The 22,256-nt window shown below is 50.8% G+C and overlaps 1 protein-coding gene across 1 annotated transcript in view; it reads left to right on the top strand.

The window, feature by feature from the left end:
• Positions 1-22,256, top strand: part of MINDY4 (MINDY lysine 48 deubiquitinase 4) — a 108,988-nt gene that overhangs the window by 43,325 nt on the left and 43,407 nt on the right. The window contains exons 6-9 of the mRNA XM_043871937.1: positions 5,524-5,582; positions 10,553-10,659; positions 13,500-13,616; positions 14,818-14,906. Of these exons, the coding sequence (XP_043727872.1) occupies positions 5,524-5,582; positions 10,553-10,659; positions 13,500-13,616; positions 14,818-14,906 (372 nt within the window). The remainder of the gene's footprint in view (positions 1-5,523; positions 5,583-10,552; positions 10,660-13,499; positions 13,617-14,817; positions 14,907-22,256) is intronic.

Here is a 22,256-nt window from a genome sequence, read left to right as displayed (position 1 = left end):
GTAACTTTCAGACCATGTGAATATTCTGTGCCTCAAAAACCTCTTAACCCGTGGTTTGAATATCCATTGATGATCTTTTCCCATATTAGAAATGTAAAAAATGGCGATTTCCTGTTTTGTCATTTTATCATTCCTTTCCCATTTACTAGGGGGCATGTTTCATAGAGCTTTCTGTTACCTGCCTTTGCCCCTCCTTCCTCCTCTATTAGCAGACTCATGGATTTAAAACAGAATATGTATTTGTATGGTATTATCCATCACCATCATTGTATGCCCCAAGTTTTCTCATTTTTCATGAATATATTTTCTTGTCAGAGCAGCCCATCCTTTTCTCATAGTGTCTGTTTCTTTTCGTATAATTTCCATTCCTTTTAAAAATGTTCCCCTACTCTAATTACAGCCTCTTTTAGATTATTGTTCTGTTATCTCAAGTTCTTGAGAGTCCTACTTGTTGTGTCAGTTGACTTTTACTTATGGTGGATCATCTCATATATTTAAGTTTTTTTTTGTTTGTTTGTTTTAAGCATATTTTTAGTTGGGACTTAAAAAATCTCTCTCTTTCCTGGGCAAGCTTGTGTGACTTGCTTGTAGAAGTGTCTCTCCAGATAATTTTACATTGCTTCAGTGAGGTGTGCTGGGAAGTTTTATGTAAATTTCTTATATTCTGGATTCTTGCACAACATGTTGTTGTGTTAGTTGCTTGTTGAACTCTTTGCGACCCCATGTTCTATCCATGGAATTCTCTAGGCAAGAATACTGGAGTGGGTTGCCATTGCCTTCATCAGAGGATCTTCCTGACCCAGGGATTGAACCAAGGTCTCCTGCATTGCAGGCAGATTCTTTACCATCTGAGCTACCAGGGAAGCAACATGAGTGGGATCAATTCACACTGGGTCCAGTGTTTTCATCAAATAGAATATATAGTAAGTGATCAATGTGTTTCTTCTCACGGGACAGCTTTCTTTTGTAATCATAACTAATTTAGTCAAGTATCCAGTATCAAACACAGGGGAAAGAACAGCTCCTTGTCTGTTTTTATGCTAAGAGCTGGTGAACTATCCTGAGTGTTCGGTGCAAAAGCAGTTGAACATCTTCAAGAATAGCACGAGCTGGGCATGTCCATCCTCTCAGGGCCCGCCCACCTGGTCATGTTCCATAGCCATGCTCAGGCTTTCTCCAAGGTATAACTGAGATGTCTGATGCCCGCAGAGGTGAGTGTCTTGCCTAGGGGTCACTCAGAGTTGGGGGATCAAGGGCAAAACCTCTGGTCTCTGAGTGGCTCTTTCTACCTACTCAAGACCCAGTTATCCAGGGATTGAGTCCTGGCTCTATGTAGCCCTGAATACCTGCAGTGCCGTAGCCTTTGCCCCTCCTGGGGGTGGGGGGTATGGAGCCACAGAGGGTCTTGGCTGGAAAACGGAGGCCTTGGTCCCAGCAGGCAAGTGGGTATTTCCAGCCTGGCTCCCCTAGATTTACTAGATGCACACTTTGACACATGTCTGTATCCTTGATTTATCCTTGGTTCAAGTGTTTTGAATCCTTGATTTATCTTTTTGTCATTGTTGCTCATAATAGTTTTCACTCAAAGGCAAGAACATGCCTTTAAACTGACCTTTTCAACTGTGTAATGCTTATGCCACAAAGGGGCACATGAAAGGAACAATAGCACATTCCCTAAGTGTGAGCACGACTGAAGTCTCCTCTGGTGAAGAGATTTATGGGAAGCGGCACACAGCATCTGAGCCCGACGCTCGTGGCTGATGGATGGCCTCAGGGTGGAAGTCTCATGACCGGGAAGAGGCCCAGCTGTACCCTGCACGGCGGGAACATCATCCCTGCCCTCTCCCCGCGGCTCCTGCCAGTCTGCATGCTCCTGTGGCTTTGCCCTTGGGAGCCAAGGGGACCACTTGGGGGGGGCGGTGTAGGTTTTGTCTTCTGGTCCACAGGCAGCCGTGGAGGGTTCTGGGCACCAAATACAAGAAAGAGCAAAAGAGCACTTGGAGCCAGCGGCCTGGGTTTGAGCCCTGGCCCTGGCACCTCTAAGTTGAGTGACCTGTGTGAGCCGCCTAGCTTGTGTGAGGGTCATTCTGGTATTTGGCACCCATTTTTGGAGCAGCGACTAGGTGCAGGGCATGCAGGACACAGAGGCCATCAAGAGAATCCTGTAGTCCATTGTTCCTCCTTGGTTTTTCTCTCTCTGTACGTATTAGTTTCCCACGGCTGCTCCAGCAAATCACCCAGTAATTTACTGACTTAAAGCAACATTAATTTATTGTCTCGCTGTTCTGGAAGACTGAAGTCTGAAATCAGTTCCACTGTGTTAAAGCCAAGGTGTTGGTAGGGCTAGCTGTTTAACAGCTAGAATCTGTTTCCTTGCCTTTTTCAGCTCCTCATGGCCACCTTCCTTTCTTTGCTTGTGGCCCCTTCCTCTATCTTGAAAGTGTATCGTTTCAACCTCTGTTTTCATTATCATCCTACCTGTCCTCTGCTGTGTCCAATCTCCTTCTGCCTCCCTCTTATAAGGACACTTGTAATTAGTTTGGCCCCATCTGGATAATCCAGGATGCTTTCTTCCGTTTCAAGATCTTTAACTTAATCTCTTTGGCAAGTTCTTTTTGCCATATCAGTTACCATTTTCCATTTCCAGGGATTAGGATGTGAATATCTCTGGGGGCCATTATTCAGCCTACTGTGCCATGTCATATTGCAACTTGTGTATGTTTATTGTACACAACTGGGTCTCATTGGAGCAGGGAGACAGACCTACTGAATAACTGCCACATGCTTGCTAGGTGACTGAGTGAAGAAACGAATACATGCACGCTTTGGAGTTGAGAAGAAGGTAGCATTCCAACTAGGCTGAAAGGGATGAGTGTGAGTTTGCCAAAGGATATTCTAGTGGGAATGATCAGCTTGTGCAAAGGTGTAGCAGTGTGGGCTGAGACGTTAGCACGGAGGACATGCAGGTGGAGTGGGAGGGTGCAGAGGCAGGTGGCACTGGGGTGGTAGGTGGCCAGGTCACAGGCAGCCCAGCGGGCACACTAATGGGCTTGGGTTTTGTTTTATGAGCAAGCAGTATATGTCGTGTTTGCTGCCATTATCTTTGGCGTTGTCAACCATGAATTGGAACTTAGCGTGGGTGCTTGGCATCTAATTCTACAAGGATTAAATTTTGTGATGCTGCAGCTGCTGACTTATAACACCTCCCTAAAGGAGTTCAGGATGAAAAGTGAGATACTCTGTGCTCTGAGAAACTGGCAGGACACGTCTTTAGATAGTTAGATATTCTCAGGGCAGAGTTTATGAGCCCAGTTCTTGTATCTCCTCATATCTAGAAAAGGACTAAAATTCTTCCCGGTGATGGTTGTTTCTTGTGACTAGCTGAAGCTTCATGAGACCAGCAGAAACTTTCTACAAAAGAAGTATGTGCTTGACTGCATGTACTCCCCCTTTTCCAAAATCACATATACTGTCTTTTCCCTCTGCCTCTTTGGAACAGTCTTTCAGATCCACCTGAGGAGCTATCTCCCAGGCTGTAGACATCATATTGCCCCAAGAAAACTTAACTTGCATCCCTCACATTGTGCTTTTTTTTTTTTTAGTTGACAGTGTCATTGCCTGGGTTTATATTTCTGTCCTGCCACTACTTGCTGTAACTCTGGGGAGATTACTGGACCTCTCTGAGACTCAGTGCACTGACCACTTCATAAGGCTCTTCTGAGGAGCAGATGACTTTTGTTGCTGCAACAGTCAAAGAAATCAGAACGCATCTGCTATTATAATTGCCATCATTTTTATAAATAAGATGACCGTTGTTGATGATAATGATGATGGTGAACTTTTGAAGAATTTCAGCCAGGCTGTGGCGTGGTCAGACTTTCTTTATAGAAAGATGCCTTTGACACTCGTGAAGATGTAGGGGCCAGCACCAGGTAGGGCATCACCCTGGGGTCAGGAAACCAGTTAGAGGGCTGTGAGAATGATCTGGGTGACAGACGAAGAGGCAGAGAGCAGAGATGGGTGCCAGAGAGATGTTGGCATTGGAATGGTCCAGAGGCATCTTTACTCCTGATATTTCCAGCTCAGAACGACTCAAGGTGGCTCTTAGAGGCCATCCTGCACCTGCACCCAAGTCCTCGTTTTTCAGACCGGGACACTGAGGCGCAGCGCCTTAGTCTCTGGATGAAATGGTGACAGAGGGGATAGAAGAAGTGGGACTTGGGTCCTTGCCTTCCCTTGCAGCGCGGGTGGTGGGGGAGAGGTGGGGTTGGTGGAGGTGTCCGATGAAAGCATAGTTCATTGCTGGGCGCTGTGGCGGGGGGCGGGGGGAGGGGGGCACAGCCTGTCTTTTATTATTTTTTTACAGCCTCTCTTTTAACCACAACCCCCCCCATGTCCTTCTGGTGCCCCTCCATGCCTTAGCTCTTCTTTCCAAGTTAACTTGTTCTTTCACCATTCCCCACAAGAAGGCTTGCAGAACCCTGGTAGCGTGGGAATTTTGTGGTTTCGAATTGAGGAAAGTGGGCTTCCCTGAGTGGAGGGGGACGCGAGAGGCTCAGGGCTGCCTGGGAGGGACGGGGAGGTGCTCTGTGTTCCAGCGCCAGAGACAGGAACCCTGGGGTCCGAAGTGGTACGTGCTGGGGGATTCAGTACTGTGCGTCCTCTGCGGTCTTCCACTCAACACCCCTTCATACATCTTCAGGAGGAAGCCAATTCAATAGAACCTACTGTGGCAAGATTACGATTGTTACTTCAATCATATCTTATCCTGCAAGGATGTTGGAGGAAAATACATTTCAATGCTATGTTCAAAAGAGCTGTCATTTTTAATATAGTAAATGGATTTTTCAAGAGGGTGATGTAATGTTGTTATTTTTTAATACATTTAAAAAAAATGATTTTACTTTAGTTCAGATGAAGGAAAAGAAAATCTAAAGAGAGCTGAAATACAGGTGGGCTGTTTAAAGAAGGCTCTGTGTGCACATCCCTAAATCTACTAGTCAGAATCACAGAAGGTATTCTGTCTGGTGCATTCTAGAGATTTCTGAGAAATGGCTGCTGATAGCTTTACAAAAAAGCTGGGAGAAAGGAAACAAACAAAAAAGTGAGATAAGAAAATCTGTGCAGTGACTGCAGGAACTTGATCCGTGTGTGTGCGTGTGTGCAGGTGCACCTGCGAGTGTTTCCCAGCAGTATCACAGTGGCATCAGCAAGATTGCTTGCATTCAGTTCTTGGCAAGTGTCAAACTACAGGGTCTCTCATCCTGTCTTGGCCGGGGTGTGTTTGTGTGTGTGCACAACTGAGAAGCGCCCCAGAAGTGATTTGATCCCATCTGACGTGGACCCTGTGGCTCAGTGAGGGAGAGTGCTGGTAGATGGCACACACAGAGAGGCAGGGCCAGGTCTGGAGAGAACCCCCCTCCTGAAGGCCCAGCCAGCGCTCCTCCCATTCTTCTCTGTTGTTTGCATTTCTCTGGTATTCTCCTATGCTGCATTGACATTTCCCCATTTTTTTTCCTCTAGGAAAAATCAGCTGTCAGTGTCCAACAAGGTTGAAAGTGATCTAGATGTGCTGCAGCTTGGTAGGTACCACTGGGGCCTCTGTGCTTGCCCAGCAGGGTCCAGCGGTCTTCATTTGGTCTGTCTGGGAGGTAGTGGGTGGTGGGGCTTTCTGCTGGCAGGGGCGGGGCTCCTTTTCTCCCACCTGACCTTGGGAAGGAGGGACTGGCCGAGAGAGTAGAGCAGGTTTCTCTCTTTTTTGGTTGATGTCCAAATCCATCTTCCACTGCCCGTCTCACCCAGAGAAATCTAGAAATCTACACTTCTAGATCTACACTGGGAGAGAGGGGGCAGAGTAGCATTTTCTGCATTTGGGGGTTCTTTTAAGGCTTCTCAGAACCTACAGAAGTCTCTAGAAGACAGTGCTCAGTCGAAATATTAGTACATCTCTGCCTGGAGAAGCCCATCCTTTAAAAGTTTTTACCCACATATCCTTGGGTCTTCCCTGGTGGCTCAGATGGTAAAGACTCTGCCTGCAATGCAGGAGACCCGGGTTCAATCCCTGGGTCACGAAGATCCCCTGGAGGAGGACATGACAACCAACGCCACTGTTCTTGCCTGGGAAGTCCCATGGACGGAGGAGCCCGGGAAGCCACAGTCCATTGGGTCACAAAGAGTTGTACACGACTTTGCGACTAACACACACCACCTCACTGAAGTGTAAAATACAAATTGTGAGGTGCATCATGCCCTTCCACCTGTGTATGCATCTGGGTACCTCCTCTGTAAGATCTAGACAGGAACTTGTCCATCCACTCTTTCTCTTTGAAGCCACCTTTTTTCCTCTTTCTGGAATTCTCCATTCCCCAAAGACTAATATGTTTGCAGGCCTTGGCAAAAACCAGGAATAGAATAAAGGATGACAACCAAGGACCAGACATGAAAGGACGAGGCTTGAGTGCCATTGACCTTTGCTCTTCTCCTGGAAGCCAGCAATGTATTGATACCTTTTGGACCATTTTGGCATACAAGGGCTGGGAGCTACTCACATCCTTTTCCTCTCCTTTTAAGCACTCCCTTTTACACGAAGGAAGAAAGCAGCTTGCCCTTTAGAAGTGCCTGGTGTGAGACAGGCTGTCTGACGGTTTGCTTTGATGAAGTTGAAAGGCAGGGACTGGCCTCCGAGTGATGGAAGCAGGGGGTTTGTTTATTCTACTTAGTTTTCTTCAGAGGTAACCGTTCCTCACAGGAATGGCTGGTGGGATCGTTGGCCCACCCAGGAAGGGGCAAATTTCACTGGGCACAGGGCTGTGCAGAATGAAGCATGGAGCCAGAAAACACTGGCATCTGAAAACTTTCTGTAAAGCACTCTAAGGTTTTCTAATGAAAGCCACTCCTGTCTGGATGTAAAGTGAAGCGGTTCCCTGCCCTCAGAACCCAGAGGGCTTCTGCTGGGAGGAAGGCTTTTAGCAATTCTCTCAGAACCCAGCTCTTTGAAGTGTGTGTGGTTTTCCAGAGGGAGCCCAGCCTCTCTTTGCTGGTGGCTCAGCTAACGATTTAGAGGAGGACACTGAGATAAAAGATCAGAGGCCCAGAGTCCTCTTATGGAACCCAGTTACCCAGAGAGAGTGGAGGAGAAGTTTGGGGTGGGTCAACCAGAAACAAGGAATGCAGTTTGTTTAGAGGGACAGCATTCCCTTCCTCACCCCACTTCATCTTTCTCGGGTTCACTTCTGCCCACTTCGGTTAGCTCTTACATGCCCGCGCACAAACAGGACTGTTGAACGTGGATGGAGGTGATGAAAAGTGCTCTTGCTTTCCTGGAGGGCGGGGTTGAGTAGGATGAAGGAAGAGAGGTGTTTTCTGAAAACCACACCAAAGTAAATGACCAGCAGCTCTTCACTGCTTCAAGAGGCGATTTAGCCAAGTCTGTGGTGGGTTCCACAGTGGGGTATCATTTAGACTGGGCTTTGAAGGATGGACAAGGACTTATCAAGCAGAGATGTGAAACGAATGATGTTTGAGGCCGTCTCTAGATGTGGGTGGAGGATGAGTTTTAGGGGTAAAAGCCTGGATTTTGGGAGACTGGGGGGGGGGGCTCTTAGAATAGTCTAGAAAAGAGGTGACTGAGCCCCTGTCCTATCTGGGGAAATCCTCTGGGTATTTCAAGACCCTGCTCAAGTATTTACCATTTATGTGAAGCTTTTCTGACCCTGTAGGCAGGATTACTTGTCTCTTCCTCTCTGCTCTTAGAACCTTTGCCCTAATCTCCATTTTAGCACTGACATCATGTTATTTGTTTAGGGTTCTGTTTCCCTCTTTAGTTAGTGAGCTCCTTGAAGGCAGGGATGGTGTTTTCATCATCTCTGGACCTCTTCTGTCCCACATACCCAGTGGCACATCATGGGTGTTCAGTAAAGTGCTTGATGAGCAAATCGAAAAATAATGACACGTTGCTATAAAAGTGGAGAGGGAAAGTGTGGGCGGTGGGCAGTGTTATGAGGCATTCTGGGGGCAGGATAACCTGGAGGCTAGAGCAGTGTGCTCTGTGGGAGAGGGTTGAGGTTTTGGCCTGGGTCCCTGGTGGAGGGCTGGGGAGATGGATTCTGTAATCAAAATAGAAGCCTGGAGGGGTTCAGTGCTGAGGTTCCTGAGTCTGGGGCATTGGGGCACTTCCAGCAGAAGATGTCTTGTAGTCAATGGGAAATACTGAGTGGGGACCTGGAAATAGATAGACAGGCTCTATTAAGTACTTCCGAGGTTATGTATATGTTTTCTTTCTCCAAAGAGTAAGTTAAATGGTATGGGAAATAAAATCCCTTGCTTGTTTTCAACCAGACATTTACACCGGGCCTTAAAAATAGCAACTGAAAACCATCAGCATTTGCAGCTGGGTTTGTCCGCTTGGCCAACATGTCATGCCAGAGTGCTTTGTTTTCCCCTGCACGGCAATCCCGCCGCATCTGCGCCTGCCTAGCTGTCCTGAACCAGTTCCCTGTGCAGGCGCCAACCGCCTCCTGGCAGAGGCCGAGAGAGGCCACCTCCTCCTGGGGGCTCCACCCAGTCAGCTTCCCGTGGGCCCCTAGCCTCCATCCTTAGACTTAGTTCATGGGCTTGAGCAGAGCACGTTTCAGCCCGGTTCCCTTCGGGACATCCCAGACTAAACAGCAGCCTCCAAATAGGCTTAAATCCTGCCCTCTCTGGGCCTCCCAGAAGCAGTCCGGGCTGAGGCATTGCTGAGGCCTGGTGGAATCGCTCAGTTCCTCTCCCCCTCTGTTTTTGGGCCTTAGATGCCTAGGGTTGAATTAATCACACATCTCCATACCTTAGTGAACTTTCTCAGTTTTGATCTTTGAAAAGCTGCCCACTGTCCTCCCTTTTACTTTTCCTTCCTGATTTCGCTTGAGCCCCACCCCACACTCCCATGACCCTCCTCACTATCAACCACTCCACCCTTGTATATTTAGTGATTTCTTTCGCTTGTGTGTGTTCATGCAAAAATGTTTGGAGTTGTTTTGCGTGCATGTGTTTATACTGGATGTAAATTGTGTTGTGTTATCAATTGCATTTTCTTTCTTACTTTCTCTACCCAGTGGCATGCTTTCAAGACCTGTGTGTCACTGTGTGAACATCTGGTCTTTATTTCAGGTGTTTTTGTAAGACCATGGTCATAGGGTGGCTTTTCTCTGAGACCCTCACTAAGAAAGTTTCTCATTTAAATTCCAGACTTACTGGAAACTTTTGTTTCAGCCTAAAGGTAGAATCTGTCTCCTTTTCAGTGGACTGAGCCTCTAGGAGTTGGCCTCATGCTGTGCCTGGTCCTCCTCCAGGGAAGAAAAGGAGGCTGTAGAGTAAGATTTAAGGCGCGTGTCCTGGGGATGTTGACCTTTGGACAGTATCTCAGAAGATGCGCGGCAGGGACTGTGACATTTCTATGGTCCCACGTGCACAGACTTATGGCAGATGATGTTGAGGTCTATACAGTGTGGTGTGCTTTTTAAGTAATCATTTAGTCTTGGGAAAAGGGTGGGAGGAAGTCTCCAGAGGCTCCCTGGAGAGCAGCCTGCTGAGCTCTGCCAGCATCACTGCCTTGGGCTGTTTTCACGTGGGTCCTGCATCTGAGGGTTCTGGTAAGTGGTGCCACAGCAGGTGTACTGGCGAGAGGGAGCCTCGCCTGCCAGGGAAGGCTCAGGCTGGTGCTGCCAGCACTCACTCCGGGACCTTCCCTGGGCCTCCGTCACTCCAGCTGTGAGAAGGCTGTATTTGCAGTGTGACTTAGTGTCCCTTTTGGTTGGAGATCCATGGAGGTCTGACTGGCAGGATGGCAGAGCTGTTGGGAGCTGGCCTGGGAGATACTCTCTGGGATATATTCTGGAGGTATTCTCTGTTGGGAGCTGGCCTGGGAGATATTCTCTGGGATATATTCTGTCTCTGTAACTTTCCATCTGGGTGACTTTAGGTCAGTGACTTAGCTTGTCTCAACCTCAATTTCCTCATCTGTAAATGGGCATGATAAGAATTACTCTCTCAAGGAGAGAGTGGGGCTTAGGGGATAAACATAGGTAGTGAAAACCACAATAGTGATGATCTATTATAACTGTCATTATTCTCTCAGGAAGGGCAGCACTTTCTTTCCTAATTTTGCCCTTTTCATGTTTATCCTCGGGGGGACAGATCTGTGGGTCATGTCTGCCTTTTGGGAGAATCGAATCTGGGCCAGGCTTTTCTTGGCCTGAGTCAACAACTTAGGCCTAGGCCCTTGTTCCTGCATGTCCACAAGCAGAGCCTTCTAGTGGACTGAGAGCCATGTCCCAGCTGCCAGTGTCCTTGGACCAGCATGGGGTGACAAGGAGCAAGGGCTCTTGCTCTGCCTTCTCCCTTCTGATGGGGGCTTGGGAGCCCCAGAGGGTCCACAGCGGGGTGGATGGTAGAGGACCCCTCCTCTCATCCCAACCCTCTCAGCACTCATCAGTGTCCTGGGTGTTAAATGGCCTCCTAATCTGTTATCTGTACATCATGATGAAGAGCTCACATGGCCACGATTTTCTTTCAGAGGATGTGGAAGATGAACTGGTAAGGGAAGAAATCATCCTGTCTCCAGTCTCATCAATGCTCAAGCTGCAAGTAGTATCCAAGCCCATTGACCTCTCGGTGGCAAAGGTAGGTGTCAACTGCAAAGTATGAGGTGATGTATTTCTTTATTTGAACTGGTGTGAATTGGTGTGGTATGACTTGAAGGTGTCTTGATTTGAGTTGGTGGGAGGAGATGATCTTCCTCTCTCTGCCTTCATTCATCTCGTTATAATCTCTCAGTTGTTGTTAAAATGGAAATTTGCATGTGATGTGGGAAGAAACATGAGCAGAGAGTCAGGGAAATGGGGACCTAGTGCTGGCAGCTCCCTCTCCCTCTCCGAGAGTAAAGGTGAGGATACAACGTCTTTTCATTGAAACATTCCAGGATCCAGCTTTTCTTTTGGCCCAGAGCTGCTTCACCAGGTCTGCACCCACCAACTCCAGAGTAGACCTGGGACCAGAATAATAATCCTCATTAGCTTGACTCTGCTCCTGCACTGGTCCCCTGAGTGGTGCTCAGGCTGGGCGGCAGCGAGGGAAGGACAGGGGAGTGTGGCTAATGTCTCAGCACCATCTACGGTCATGCTCGTGGCCTCCTGAAGCCACAGGATTCCGGGAGCCAGTTCCGGGCCTTAGCAGCCTTCTCTGTGGGGATGTCCTAAGAGTCACAGGACTTGGGGAGCTGGTTCCTGGCTTTAGCAGCCTCCTCTGCGGGGATGTCCTGAGAGTCACAGGACCCTGGGAGCCAGTTCCTGGCCTTAGCAGCCTCCTCTGCGGGGATGTCCTGGCCTCCTCTCCATGTCCAGTGCCAGAGGGCCTCGCCCTTCTCCATGGCCAGCAGTTCCTGCAGGATGGAATGATGCTCCTGCTGTCCTCCACTGGCTTTTCAGCCAGGATTCAGGAAGAGAAAATAAAACTCCTGGGGACACAGCTGACCCTCTTCTCTTCCTACTTACCAAGTATTCGCTGAGGACACAGATGAAAAGTCAAAGGTTTTTCTGGAGTTTGTCCCTCTTCATCCCTCCCCTCTCTTTCCCTTCCTTCTTTTGAAACCACAGGGAGGGGGTCAGGCAAGCGGTCTTAAGTAGTCCCACGCCTGGCAGTAAGTGCTCTGGCTGTCCTTAGCCACAGACATAGCCACAGGCTATGATTCTTTGTAGTGGGTACTATCATTTTGGGAGGGGCCCTCAGAGGCCCCTAAAGACCACCCAGTAGTAGCATCTCAAAAAACAGCAGAAAGGAGGGAGGCCCCCACAGAGAAAGGACAAGCCAGGACGCATGGCCCCCACAGCGAGGAGAACCCAGGTTCCCAGGCTCGCAACCCTGTGACCGGGCAACTACACGATGCCTAGGTGAGAGTTGTCGTTCTGTGCTTGAGAGAATAGGCATAGGCTCCAGCCAGAAAACTCAGGCTCCTATAGTTTCTAGGCTCCCGGGAAACTCAGTCCCAATACATGGATGACTGTAGTTGGTGCAAGAAGGGGAACCAAGCCCTGATCTAGCCACCCCTCTCTCCTGTGTGGTGTCAGCCCACGTTTGATGACGTGGGGAAAAGTGCTCTGTCACAGAGTTTTCCCCTGTACTTAATGAAAAGAAGGACTTCCCAAGTGGCACAGTTGGTAAAGGATCCACCTGCCAATGCAGGAATTGCAAGAGATGTGGGTTTGATCCCTGGGTTGGGAAGATCCCTTGGAGAAGGAAATGGCAACCCATCCAGTACTCTTGCCTGGGAAATCCTATGGACAGAGGAATCTGGCAGGCTATGGTCCATGGGGTCGATAAAATTTGGGCACTGTTGAGCATGCACACACAATGAAAAGAAAGAACTGACCTTAGAGGGAGATATGAGTCTGTAGGAAAGATATGATCTGGAAAGGGGCTCTGAGGGTGTAGTGACAGAATCCACACCTTGGCCCTTCAGATCCCCTGGGGTGTAAAATCATGACAGAGAGAGGAGAGGCAGCCAGCATAGGGAGGGATGTCTGGGGAGAGGTTCTGCTTTCTCACCCCAGGGCCGGTCAGTGGGGAATTGTTGGCACTTTCTGGGGCTCTGGAGGGTGGGGCTTGGTTTGATGGGAGAGCAATGTCAGCCAGAGGTTTGAAGAAGACAGAGCTGCAAAAAAATGGAGGGGCTGCCTTGGGAGATAGTGGGAACCCCTTCACTTGGTGGTTGGGATGTTCAAACCAAGTTCTGGGGGGCACCGGGCACCACTCTCTGGCAATGTTGAGATTCTTACGTGTAGGAAGGGGTTGTACCGGTGTGAAGCTGGCAAACTTTTTCCACAGAGGACTAGATCCTGTATTTTTGGCTTTCGATTGCAACCACACAACTCTGCCATTGTAATCTAAAAGTAAACACAGATAATATGTAAACACATGGGTATTGCTGCATTTCAGTAAAACGGTATTTACAAAGGAAGTAGAGGGTTGGATTTGGCCTGTGGGTCATAGTTTGCTAGAGGTTCTCAAACTTGGCTGTGCACTGGACTCATTTACAACTACAGATCACAGCATCTGACCCCCAGGGGTTCTTCAGTTGGTCCAGCATGGGGTCTGAGCAGCAGGATTGTTCGGAGCTCTGTAGGTAATTATAATGTGCAGTCAAGAATCCTCAAGGTCCCTTGTCAGACTAAAATTTTGTGTATTAAGGAACGTCTAAGGAACCTAAAAAGATTTTGGTTTGAGTCAGCCCAGGCTGGTTGGGTTTACAGATGTTCCAGAGGTAAGACCCTCAGGGTCAATTTTCTCTTTGCTCAAATATGAGAAAAATGGGTTTGCAAAACAAAAAGGAATAGATAACCCTGCTGGAAAACAGACTACCCTGCTAGATAGAATTCAAGACCAGCTCCTGTGGGAATGCAAACACCCAGCCGTGTGTTGTTGTTTGCTTTTAAAACAACCAATAAAATTCTTTCTTCTTTTGACAGGACATAAAGACCATTCTGTTTGGTTCCAGCTTTTGCTGTTTCAATGAAGAGTGGAAACTTCAGAGTTTTTCCTTTAATGACTCAGTATCCTTAAAATATGGCATTGTGCAGAACAAGGCAGGTTGTTTTTAAGTGCCCCCCGGGACCCTTCTCTGGGCCCATCAGGGACATTGTCGCCCAGCACAGGAACTTCACTGTGGCTGGCAGAGCAGGGCTGGGGAACATGACCCCTAATGTAAGTGCTGCGTGATGTGGGAATCCTCACTGAGAGGGAACAGGGTGGGGGCCCCTGTGTCTGCTTGGGGTTACCAGAGAGGGTCCTTTAGCTGAGTACCTCGAGTGGTGATTTTTCAGGTAGATCTGGAGAAAGGATGCTGGAAACAGGTGGCAGCTTGAACAAAGGGAGGCTTGTGAATACCTAGGAACTGCAGAAGGGGGCAGAACTATCTGGTGTGAGAACCAGGAGACCTGAGGAGGAGAGGGCATAAGGCAGGGAAACGCACGTAGCTTGTGGCAGGATCTGAACATGGCTTAAACACATTTCCCAGAAGGCATATCTTCAGGGCCAGAAGATATTATAAAATCCAGCAGCTCATCCAGATTCTATTTCTCAAGCCTCAGGAGCCTCCCCCTGACTCACACTGCCCCAAGGACGTGGGGCAGGGGGAGGAAAAACCCCAAGACCACCTGCCTCTGCCCCTACCTTGGGCAAGTCGGCACATTTTCTTGCATCCGGAGTTCAAGAGCACCTGCGGACCCTGCTCTGACAGTACTTGTACTTGTTGATGGCTGCAGGGCTGAGCTCCTCAAGGAGCCCCCTCCCTCTGAGACATACCTACTGGGTGCCGAGGCAGGCTACTGGCTGGGGACAATGCTGCTCACACAAGTGGAGGTGGCCCAAGGGGGTTGCGTTTAGCTGAGGTGGTCAGGGAAGCCTTCCTGGAGGAGGAGGCCTTTAGGATGGGTAGATAATTGACACCGTCAGCCTGTGGACGTGGAACCGTGTCTCTAGATGACTGGACATCTGTGATGATGGCCTCTGGTGGGTTGTGAAGAGTTGCTTTCCTCTCATCACACACCTCACATTCACACATCACACATACATTCCTCTAGCAATGGGTGCCAGGGTCTTTGCCACCTTCTCCCTGTGACTGAGAGTCGGCACTTCAGGGAAGTAGTCACCATGACAGAGACCCCTGTTTGAGGGGCCTGGGCTCTCCGTGTTCTGTAACCTGTGGGCGGAGGTTGGTTCTGGAGGAACAGAAGGTTGAGCCATGGGTCAGTTCTCACAGGCACTCACGCATGTCCTTCTTTGCAGGGTGGTCCCTGTGGGGTCCTGGCGGCTGTCCAGGGCTGTGTCCTGCAGAAACTCCTGTTTGAAGGAGATAGCAGCTCTGACTGCGCTCGGTAAGTCAGCGCTCATTCCGGCAATATCTTCTTTTCCCAAGGCTTCTCCTCACTGTCCAGAACAAATAAGCAAGGAAACGTGTGTTTGTTCCCTGATATTTCCCGTCTTCTGGAAAGGGAAATGGAGGCTGGCTAATAGGACCAGCACGGGCCTATTTAAATGACCTGAATGTGTTTGTCTCCTGTGAGCGGGCAGGCTTGTTAAGTCCTGTTCCACATGAGAAGCAGCAGCTGGAACAGCACTGAAACTCAGGCCATCCTCACCACCCCCCCAACCCAGGAATGGAGCAGCAGCTGCCCGAATCCTGTCCACACCCAGGTCACTGACCCCTGCGCTGAGCCCAGGCCTCCCCTCCCTCCCCTTCTTACCCCATCTCTGCCAGCAGCCATCTCCCCACACACGGTCCAACCAGCCCCACCGGACATGGCTTCCACCCTCAGCCATTCATTCTCCACCGCACACGCTGAGTTTTTGCACACAGTTCATTCTCACGCTCACTCTCTCAACAGATGTTTCTGGAACATTCTGTGTAGGCACAAGTGATATAGAGAGGAATAGATGCATTCTCTGTTCTCCAGGGTGCTCTGTGAGGTTGAGGGACAGAGAGAAAACCTTGACCCTACCCTGTGGTCGGTGCTCAGTTAGAAGGATTATTGAGGGGCTGGCCAGGGGCAGACCAGCTGGCCAATTTGAAGAGGCAGCTCTCTTAACCTATAACTGCATTCCCAATTGTTCTGAGTAACCCTCAGATTTGAAGAACCTCTGGCACTTGTTCTTTTTTTTTTTTTTTCCCAGTTGAAATCTAACATACATACTGGAGAAGGAAGTGGCAACCCATTCTAGTGCTCTTGCCTGGGAAATCCCATGGTCAGAGAAGCCTGGCAGGCTATAGTCCATGGGGTCACAAGAACTGGACATGACTTAACGACTAAACCACCACCACCACAACATACATACAGAAGAGTACACAGCTCAAGAAAGTGCACAACTCCTGTACTGTTTAATGAATTATTGCAAAATCACACACCCATGAACACATCCCCAGATGAAGAAAGAAAATATTCCCAGAAAGAAAATATTCCTCATACCCAGTAGACACTTCCATTCTCTTCTCCAAAGTTGTAATTAACCAGATTTGAAAGTCACAGTTTAGTTCTGCTAGTTCCTGAACCCTAATTAAAGGGACTCTTGACATAGGCATTTTGGTAGCTTTTTTTTTTTTTCCAAAGACAACAAGGCCCATATCCCCCATTTATTCATGTTCGGTTTACTGGGAAAGATACTAGTTCTCCAGGTACCCTGCCAAGCTTGGTACAAATGAAAGATGTTTTACCAGCTTAAAGGATGTGGCCTTAGACAGTCCAAGTGAAGGTATCTTTTCATGCTTGGAATTTTATAATTTGTCCAATAAGATGATTTGTCTAATTAGTTTACGAAGTGATAATCAAGGTATTTGATTTCAAGCCGAAAGATGCTACCTAGAGGCATAACGTATGCCACCAGAAGCCCAGTGACATGGCATTTCCACAGCAGGGTCGGACTTTGTCCTGTTCTTCCCCCCTCTGCCTGCTCTGGAGTCCAGTCCAGTGACGTGCTGCCCATGCTGTGGTCGGGAGAGGCGCGTGCCGTGCATGATGGTCCCAGATGCTCCTGACTGGCTGGGCGGGACTGGCTGAGTGAGGGGCCTCTGGCTGCCCGCGCTCAAAGGGAGCAGGGACCCTCTCTAAGCACATATGCACCCCCTGTCCCCTTTTCCTCCTTGCACAGGAGAGATGCTCGCAGAGAGGACTTAGTAAGCATTTGGAGGGAGTGCGGGGCCGGCATGGCAACTGTGGGCTTGCCCTCATGTGACCTACACCTGAATACAAGACCAGACGAGTGGGAGGTCATGGGACCGGCCAAGTGCTCAGGGCCCACCCGGGCGTGAAGAGGGTTGTGGGGGTGCTTGCTGGAGATGCATGGCACTTTAATCTTAAACTGAGATCTGGATCGTGAGCAGGACTCCCAATTGGCTTCACACACATCCTTGCATGAGCTTGTTCCTCCCTTGGTTTCTCCTTTCCCAGCAAATCCCTCAGACTCCTCCCCTGGCTTCTTACTGTGCAGAAGTTGTGACCTCAGGGCGGCCTTCCCCGACCTCCCCAATTGCTGCCTGCAAGCCCCCTACCACTAGATGCCCTTTTTATCCAAGTCATCACCTGCCCATCGTCTGCACCGCGGAACACAAGACCCCTGAGAACAGGAGTCTTCTTGGACTTCTTGGTCCATAGCTTGTTCCTGGCATCCAGCCCCGGACCTAGTTCACAGAAAAGGCCCTCAGAATTTTTGTTGAATGAAGCCATGGACAAATGCATGAGTTATCCAGGCTGACTGGGAGGGGAGGAGATGGTATTCCAGTAAGGAGAACAGCATGTGCAGAGGCCCCAGGGCAGGGAGAGGAGCTGAGAGTTGCCTGGGGTGACCAGGGCAGAGTTGTAGAGGGGCAGGGTGGGGCTCCGGGCTGGTGGGTGGGTAAGGGCCGGGCTACCAGAGGGCCCTCAGGGCCCAGCAGCCTGCTCAGGTCAAGCCTTGGCTTTGGCCACTGTGGAAGATGTTTTATAATTCATTTCAGCCCCATGCCCCTTCAGAGCTGCTTTTGAACTTGGACTTTGGGCTTCTCAGGGGAAGTTGTGGATCATTTCCCAACAGTCAGGAAGTTGGTTCCCCAAAGGGCTGTTTGTGCACATGGCAGACTTGGTTTCTTGTCTCCCACCCTGCAGCCCCACTGAGGGGTGTGACAGCCTCTGGATCCCCAGGCATGTCCTCAGGAGAGAGTTCTGCTTTCCTTCCACACCTGAGAAGGAAGCCAGGGTTTGGGAGGCAGAAAGCCATTCCAGCTAGGGGCCCAAGACAGGCTCTGGGTGGAAAGAAACCTGTATCAGCAGAGAGAGAAGAGCTGGGGCCAGCCTTGACTAAGGGCCCTCCGGGGCCAGCTGGTGGTGCATAGCGGGAGGAGGTTGGAAGGAGCTGCTGGCTGCTGGGGTTTCTGTGTGGGGTGTGCCTGGTGGGAAGGAACCCCGCGCTGGGGGATGGCGGCCTGGCCAGGCTGGAGGAGGCCTATGCAGATTGGCCGGGAGAGCTCGGCCGGTTGGCCAGACAGGGTCCCCTTACACAAGAGGCATGGAGGGATTCACGCTACAGAAGAGTGACTCACCTTTCTTTGGAGCCCCACAACTGAGGTGCTCCTGGTAAGTCCCTTCCCTGGGGCCCTGCACTGAGAGCTGCTTTCCATGCAGGCCTAGCAGAGTGGGCTGCCTTCCTGCTCACATTGACGGCCAAGCAGACCCAAGAGTGGGTGTTCTTCATGACCAGCCTAGAGGGAGGGACAGAGAGCTTGGCCTAGGGACCCAGGCTCCCTTGTCCAGCCAGAGCCACTGCAAGTGCCTGAGGGGACTCAGAAAGATGTGGCTCTGTGGGGCACCAGCTCAGGGAGGTCCCAGTGGTGACAGGTTGTGGGCACGGGACACCAGCTGCCTCTACACCTTCCTCCCGTGCCTCCTCCTCCCACTGCCGTGCAGTGGGCCTGACTTTGCTGAGGCATGAAGCTGCCTTGGGACTGGAAGGCGATTGGGGGTGAGAGGAGAGAGTCCTCCTGGGTTCAGGCGAAGACTTGGGTCAAGCAAAGGCCAGGGGAGTGCGGGGCTGGGGCCTGAGGCTGGCAGCCGAGGGATGGAAGGGTGAAAGTCTGGGTTTGCTTGCAGAAGCGAAGCCCTGCAGATCAGAGGCCATAGAAAGTTGTTCGTGCCAAGTGGGTGTCGGTGCACCCTGTCGGTGCCTGTGCTGAGGCTGGGGCAGTGCTCGGCTCTGGGGTCTTAGCCTGTCTCAGGATGGGGCTGCTAAAGAGAGTACTGGACTAGCCAAAGACCTGGATTACAGCCCGTGGGCCAGCAAGGTTTCACTTTCTCCATTTGTGAATCTCTGTCCTGCCCAAGACTGACTTAGGAAATGAAACCTAGTCCTTCATAAATCAAGGGCTGTGCAAGTGGGTGGGACCTGGGGATCACCTACTAGGGTATATACAGGGAAACTGAGGCTCAGAGACAGAAAGATGCTGGCCCAGGTTCACACCTGGCCTCCAAGGTAGAGCCAAGCTTGGTATGTGACACCCTATGTATCACACCATGCTGTGCCCCGCAAGAAACTCAGAGTATCAGAATGGCCAGAGAGGCCAGGAAGGGGCTGGTGCCAGGAGGCTAAGTGTCGTGGGCTTAAAACACCCGAGGGCTGGACCCCAGACAGACTCTCAGTAACGAAGGTACAGCTCTGTAGGTGCTATAGTTCACAAAGGGCTTCTGGGCAGGAACCTCCCCTTTTTTCCTAATTTGGGGAAAAAAAAATCAATGCAGAAGAGTCCAGTGAACCCCTGGGGATCTGCTGCCTCATGTGAGGAAAGGGTGACATTAGACATCTCTGCAGGAATTTCTTCCAGCCCTAGCCCCTCTGGCTGCATGGATTTATTTGTATGATCTCGACATTGATTGGGTCATTGACATTGCTGCATGGGCTGTGTGCGCTGAGCTGGGTTTGAAACTTCAGTCCTCCCTTTTGACTCTGAAATCCGAGATTTCAGAAATGATCCGGCTTAAAAAAAAAAAAAAGCAGGCAAGCTCCTCTGTTCCCTTTAGGAACACCGCAAAGGCCCTCACATCACACAGGGACTGGGACAGCATCGCAGCTGTCACACTGGGCCCTTGGGGGTCTCTTGGACCAAGGTTGGTGGGCCTTCCTGCACTGCGTCTGCAGGCCTGGTGGGGATGCCCCCCTGCTCGCTGCCTCCCCAACAAATGATGGGGAAGCGGTTCTGTGAAAGCCGCACAAGGATGTAACTGCGCCCTCCAGGGAAATCATGCTGAAGTAAAGGCTTCTTGGCAGTGGTGGTGTTTTTTCTGCGGGACTGTCTGGCTTCATTAAGACTCATTCCATCAGGCCGGCAGCCGGCCTCTGCTCAACTGGGGAGGATGGAGCCGGACGGCAGGACTTGGTGTTTTTCCACTCCAGGAGGGGCTGTGCCGGCCGGGTCGGCTCGTGGGAAGCAATGGTGAGCCTCGTTCCCCTGAGGGCCTGGGACACACCATGGGCCAGGGAGCTGTCCTCCTGCCTCCACTTCCCTTCTCAACTGGGGAAGTTGAGGCCCAGAGAAGGAGGGGCGCTTGCCCAAGGCCGCTCCAGACATGAGTCAGTGGAGCTGGGCTCAGATTCCAGACCCAGTGGTCCCCAGGCCTGCGCTGGCAGCATGTGACCCAGAAAGGGGGCAGAAAGACCCGCAGTCGCTCGCCAGCTTTCCTCTGATTCTTCTGTAGGCTCAGACTGGCGGGCATGTCAGAGTGGACAGGAGAGCCTACTTTGAGTTAATGAGGGTGGTAGAGCCATCTTTTTAATCTGAAAGACCTGGGTAATTAAGCCAAACACAGGACGTATTCCTCCCTGACCCCCATCGCCATCCCTAGACAAATCCTGCACTTCTTGCGAGGAATTAGACTCTTTTAAAGACACTTTCCTGGCGGCTTAGCAGTAAAGAATCTGCCTACAATGCAGGAGACCCCGGGTTCAATCCCTGGGTTGGGAAGATCCCCTGGGGGAGGGCATGGCAACCCACTCTAGTACTCTTTCCTAGAGAATCCCATGGACAGAGGAGCCTGGTGGGCTACAGTCCATGGGGTCACACAGAGTCGGACACGACTGAGTGCTGAGCAGCAGCAAAGAAACCTCTCTTGGTTTAGGAGCACGGCCAGGTGCTGGGTTCATGGTTGGGGTTGGAAGAAGGCAGTTCAGCACCACCCTTGTCATCAAGGTGAAGGCAGACACTGAGTTCCCCCTGGGAAAGTGGAGGCCCAGTGATTCAGCACAGCACCTCCCCACTTCCTCTGGTCATCTGCACCCACCACAGCCCTGGATACTCTGCGGCTGGCTACATGGCAGAGGGCAAGGCTGGAAGGATGCTTGGGACATCTGGTCCAGTGTCTGCATTTCCGGATGGGGAGGTGATGGCCAGCAAGGGCAAGGGGCTTCCCCGAGTGAGCCAGGAATGGAACGCAGTCCCCACCACTGCACTTGCCCCTATGCTGCCATCTTTTGGAAAGCTTGTCTCAAAAGAAAGCGCTAGAGGAGGCCCAGGAAAGGATGGAGGGGCTAAATGGAAGCCAATGGAGAGAACCAGGACTTTGTGCAGAAACACAGACGTTCAGGGGGTCTGTAACTAAAGCCTGTGAGACCAGGATGAGCATGGGTGCTCAGGAGCCGGGACTGACATGACTGACTGTCACCTGGGTGGGGGCAGGGCTGGAAACAGGAGCTGTGGGGATGACAGAGTCCACATCCATGGGCTCTGATTGCAAAGAGGTGAATGTCCAGCCCTTTCTCCTTTGTCTGACAAGCCCTGTGTTCCCGTCCCTCCGTGGTCCCTGGCGGCCGCTCCTGAGTCCCAGAGCGATGTTTCCTCACCTTTGTTTTCATAGTTGACAGTGGCCCGCAGCCAGTGCTTCCCCAGTGTCGGGTGCTGACGGCGGGGTAACGGTTTCCAGAGGAGCAGGCAGGCTTCCTGAGGCTGCAGACACCCCAGGCGCTCTGAGTCTCATTTCTTAAGTGGTGGCGCGCTCGCTTGTCTCGTTCAAAGATTGCCTGGTGTGGTGGCTTGTCACTTTCACACCAGATGTCAGGGGATCACCGTCCTGTCAACTCTTTGGCCACAGCCAAATGTCAAGTGGGGACACTTCCATAAAGACAACAGCAAAGGGTACCCTTTAAGGAGCATCCTCCGCACGCCAGGCGCTGGCCGTGAACCTGACGCACATCGTCTCATGTGAATCGCCTGACACGATGCAGGAGGTACGACTGCTATGGCCAGTATAGGAAGTGGGACGTGGAGGGACCCTGTGTCATGTCGCCTCCCACTTTAAAGACATTGCATCACAACAGCCTAGGTGCAGACGGCCGGCTCTGTGTCCCAGGTTCTAGGCTGTGACCGTGTGCAGCCCCCTATGGTGATCTGTGTTCTGGTCTCCAGGGTCTCCTTTCTTACCCTGGGGAAGAAGGACAAACCCCATTTTTCTCCCAGCAGCTCAGCCTGGAGCTCAGGGTACCTGGTAACTGAACGCATGGGAACTCCCTCTGTGCTCCTGGGAGCCCCGGCATCAAGCCCCTTTTGTTCCTTCGGTAGCGGAACACTCACTCAGCCTGCCTCTGTAGGAATTTAGGAAAGCTTCCCAGGATCCAGGGTTGGGCAAGAAGCACAGCTCTGTGGCTCCCTGGAGACAGAAAGGGCGTCTGTATTTGACTGCTGCTCCTTCTCCCTTATTGACTTCGTGCACTAG

This window comes from Cervus elaphus, chromosome 18 (assembly GCF_910594005.1).
Source record: "Cervus elaphus chromosome 18, mCerEla1.1, whole genome shotgun sequence".
NCBI lineage: Eukaryota > Metazoa > Chordata > Mammalia > Artiodactyla > Cervidae > Cervus > Cervus elaphus.
This window is presented reverse-complemented; position numbering and strand designations above follow the sequence as displayed.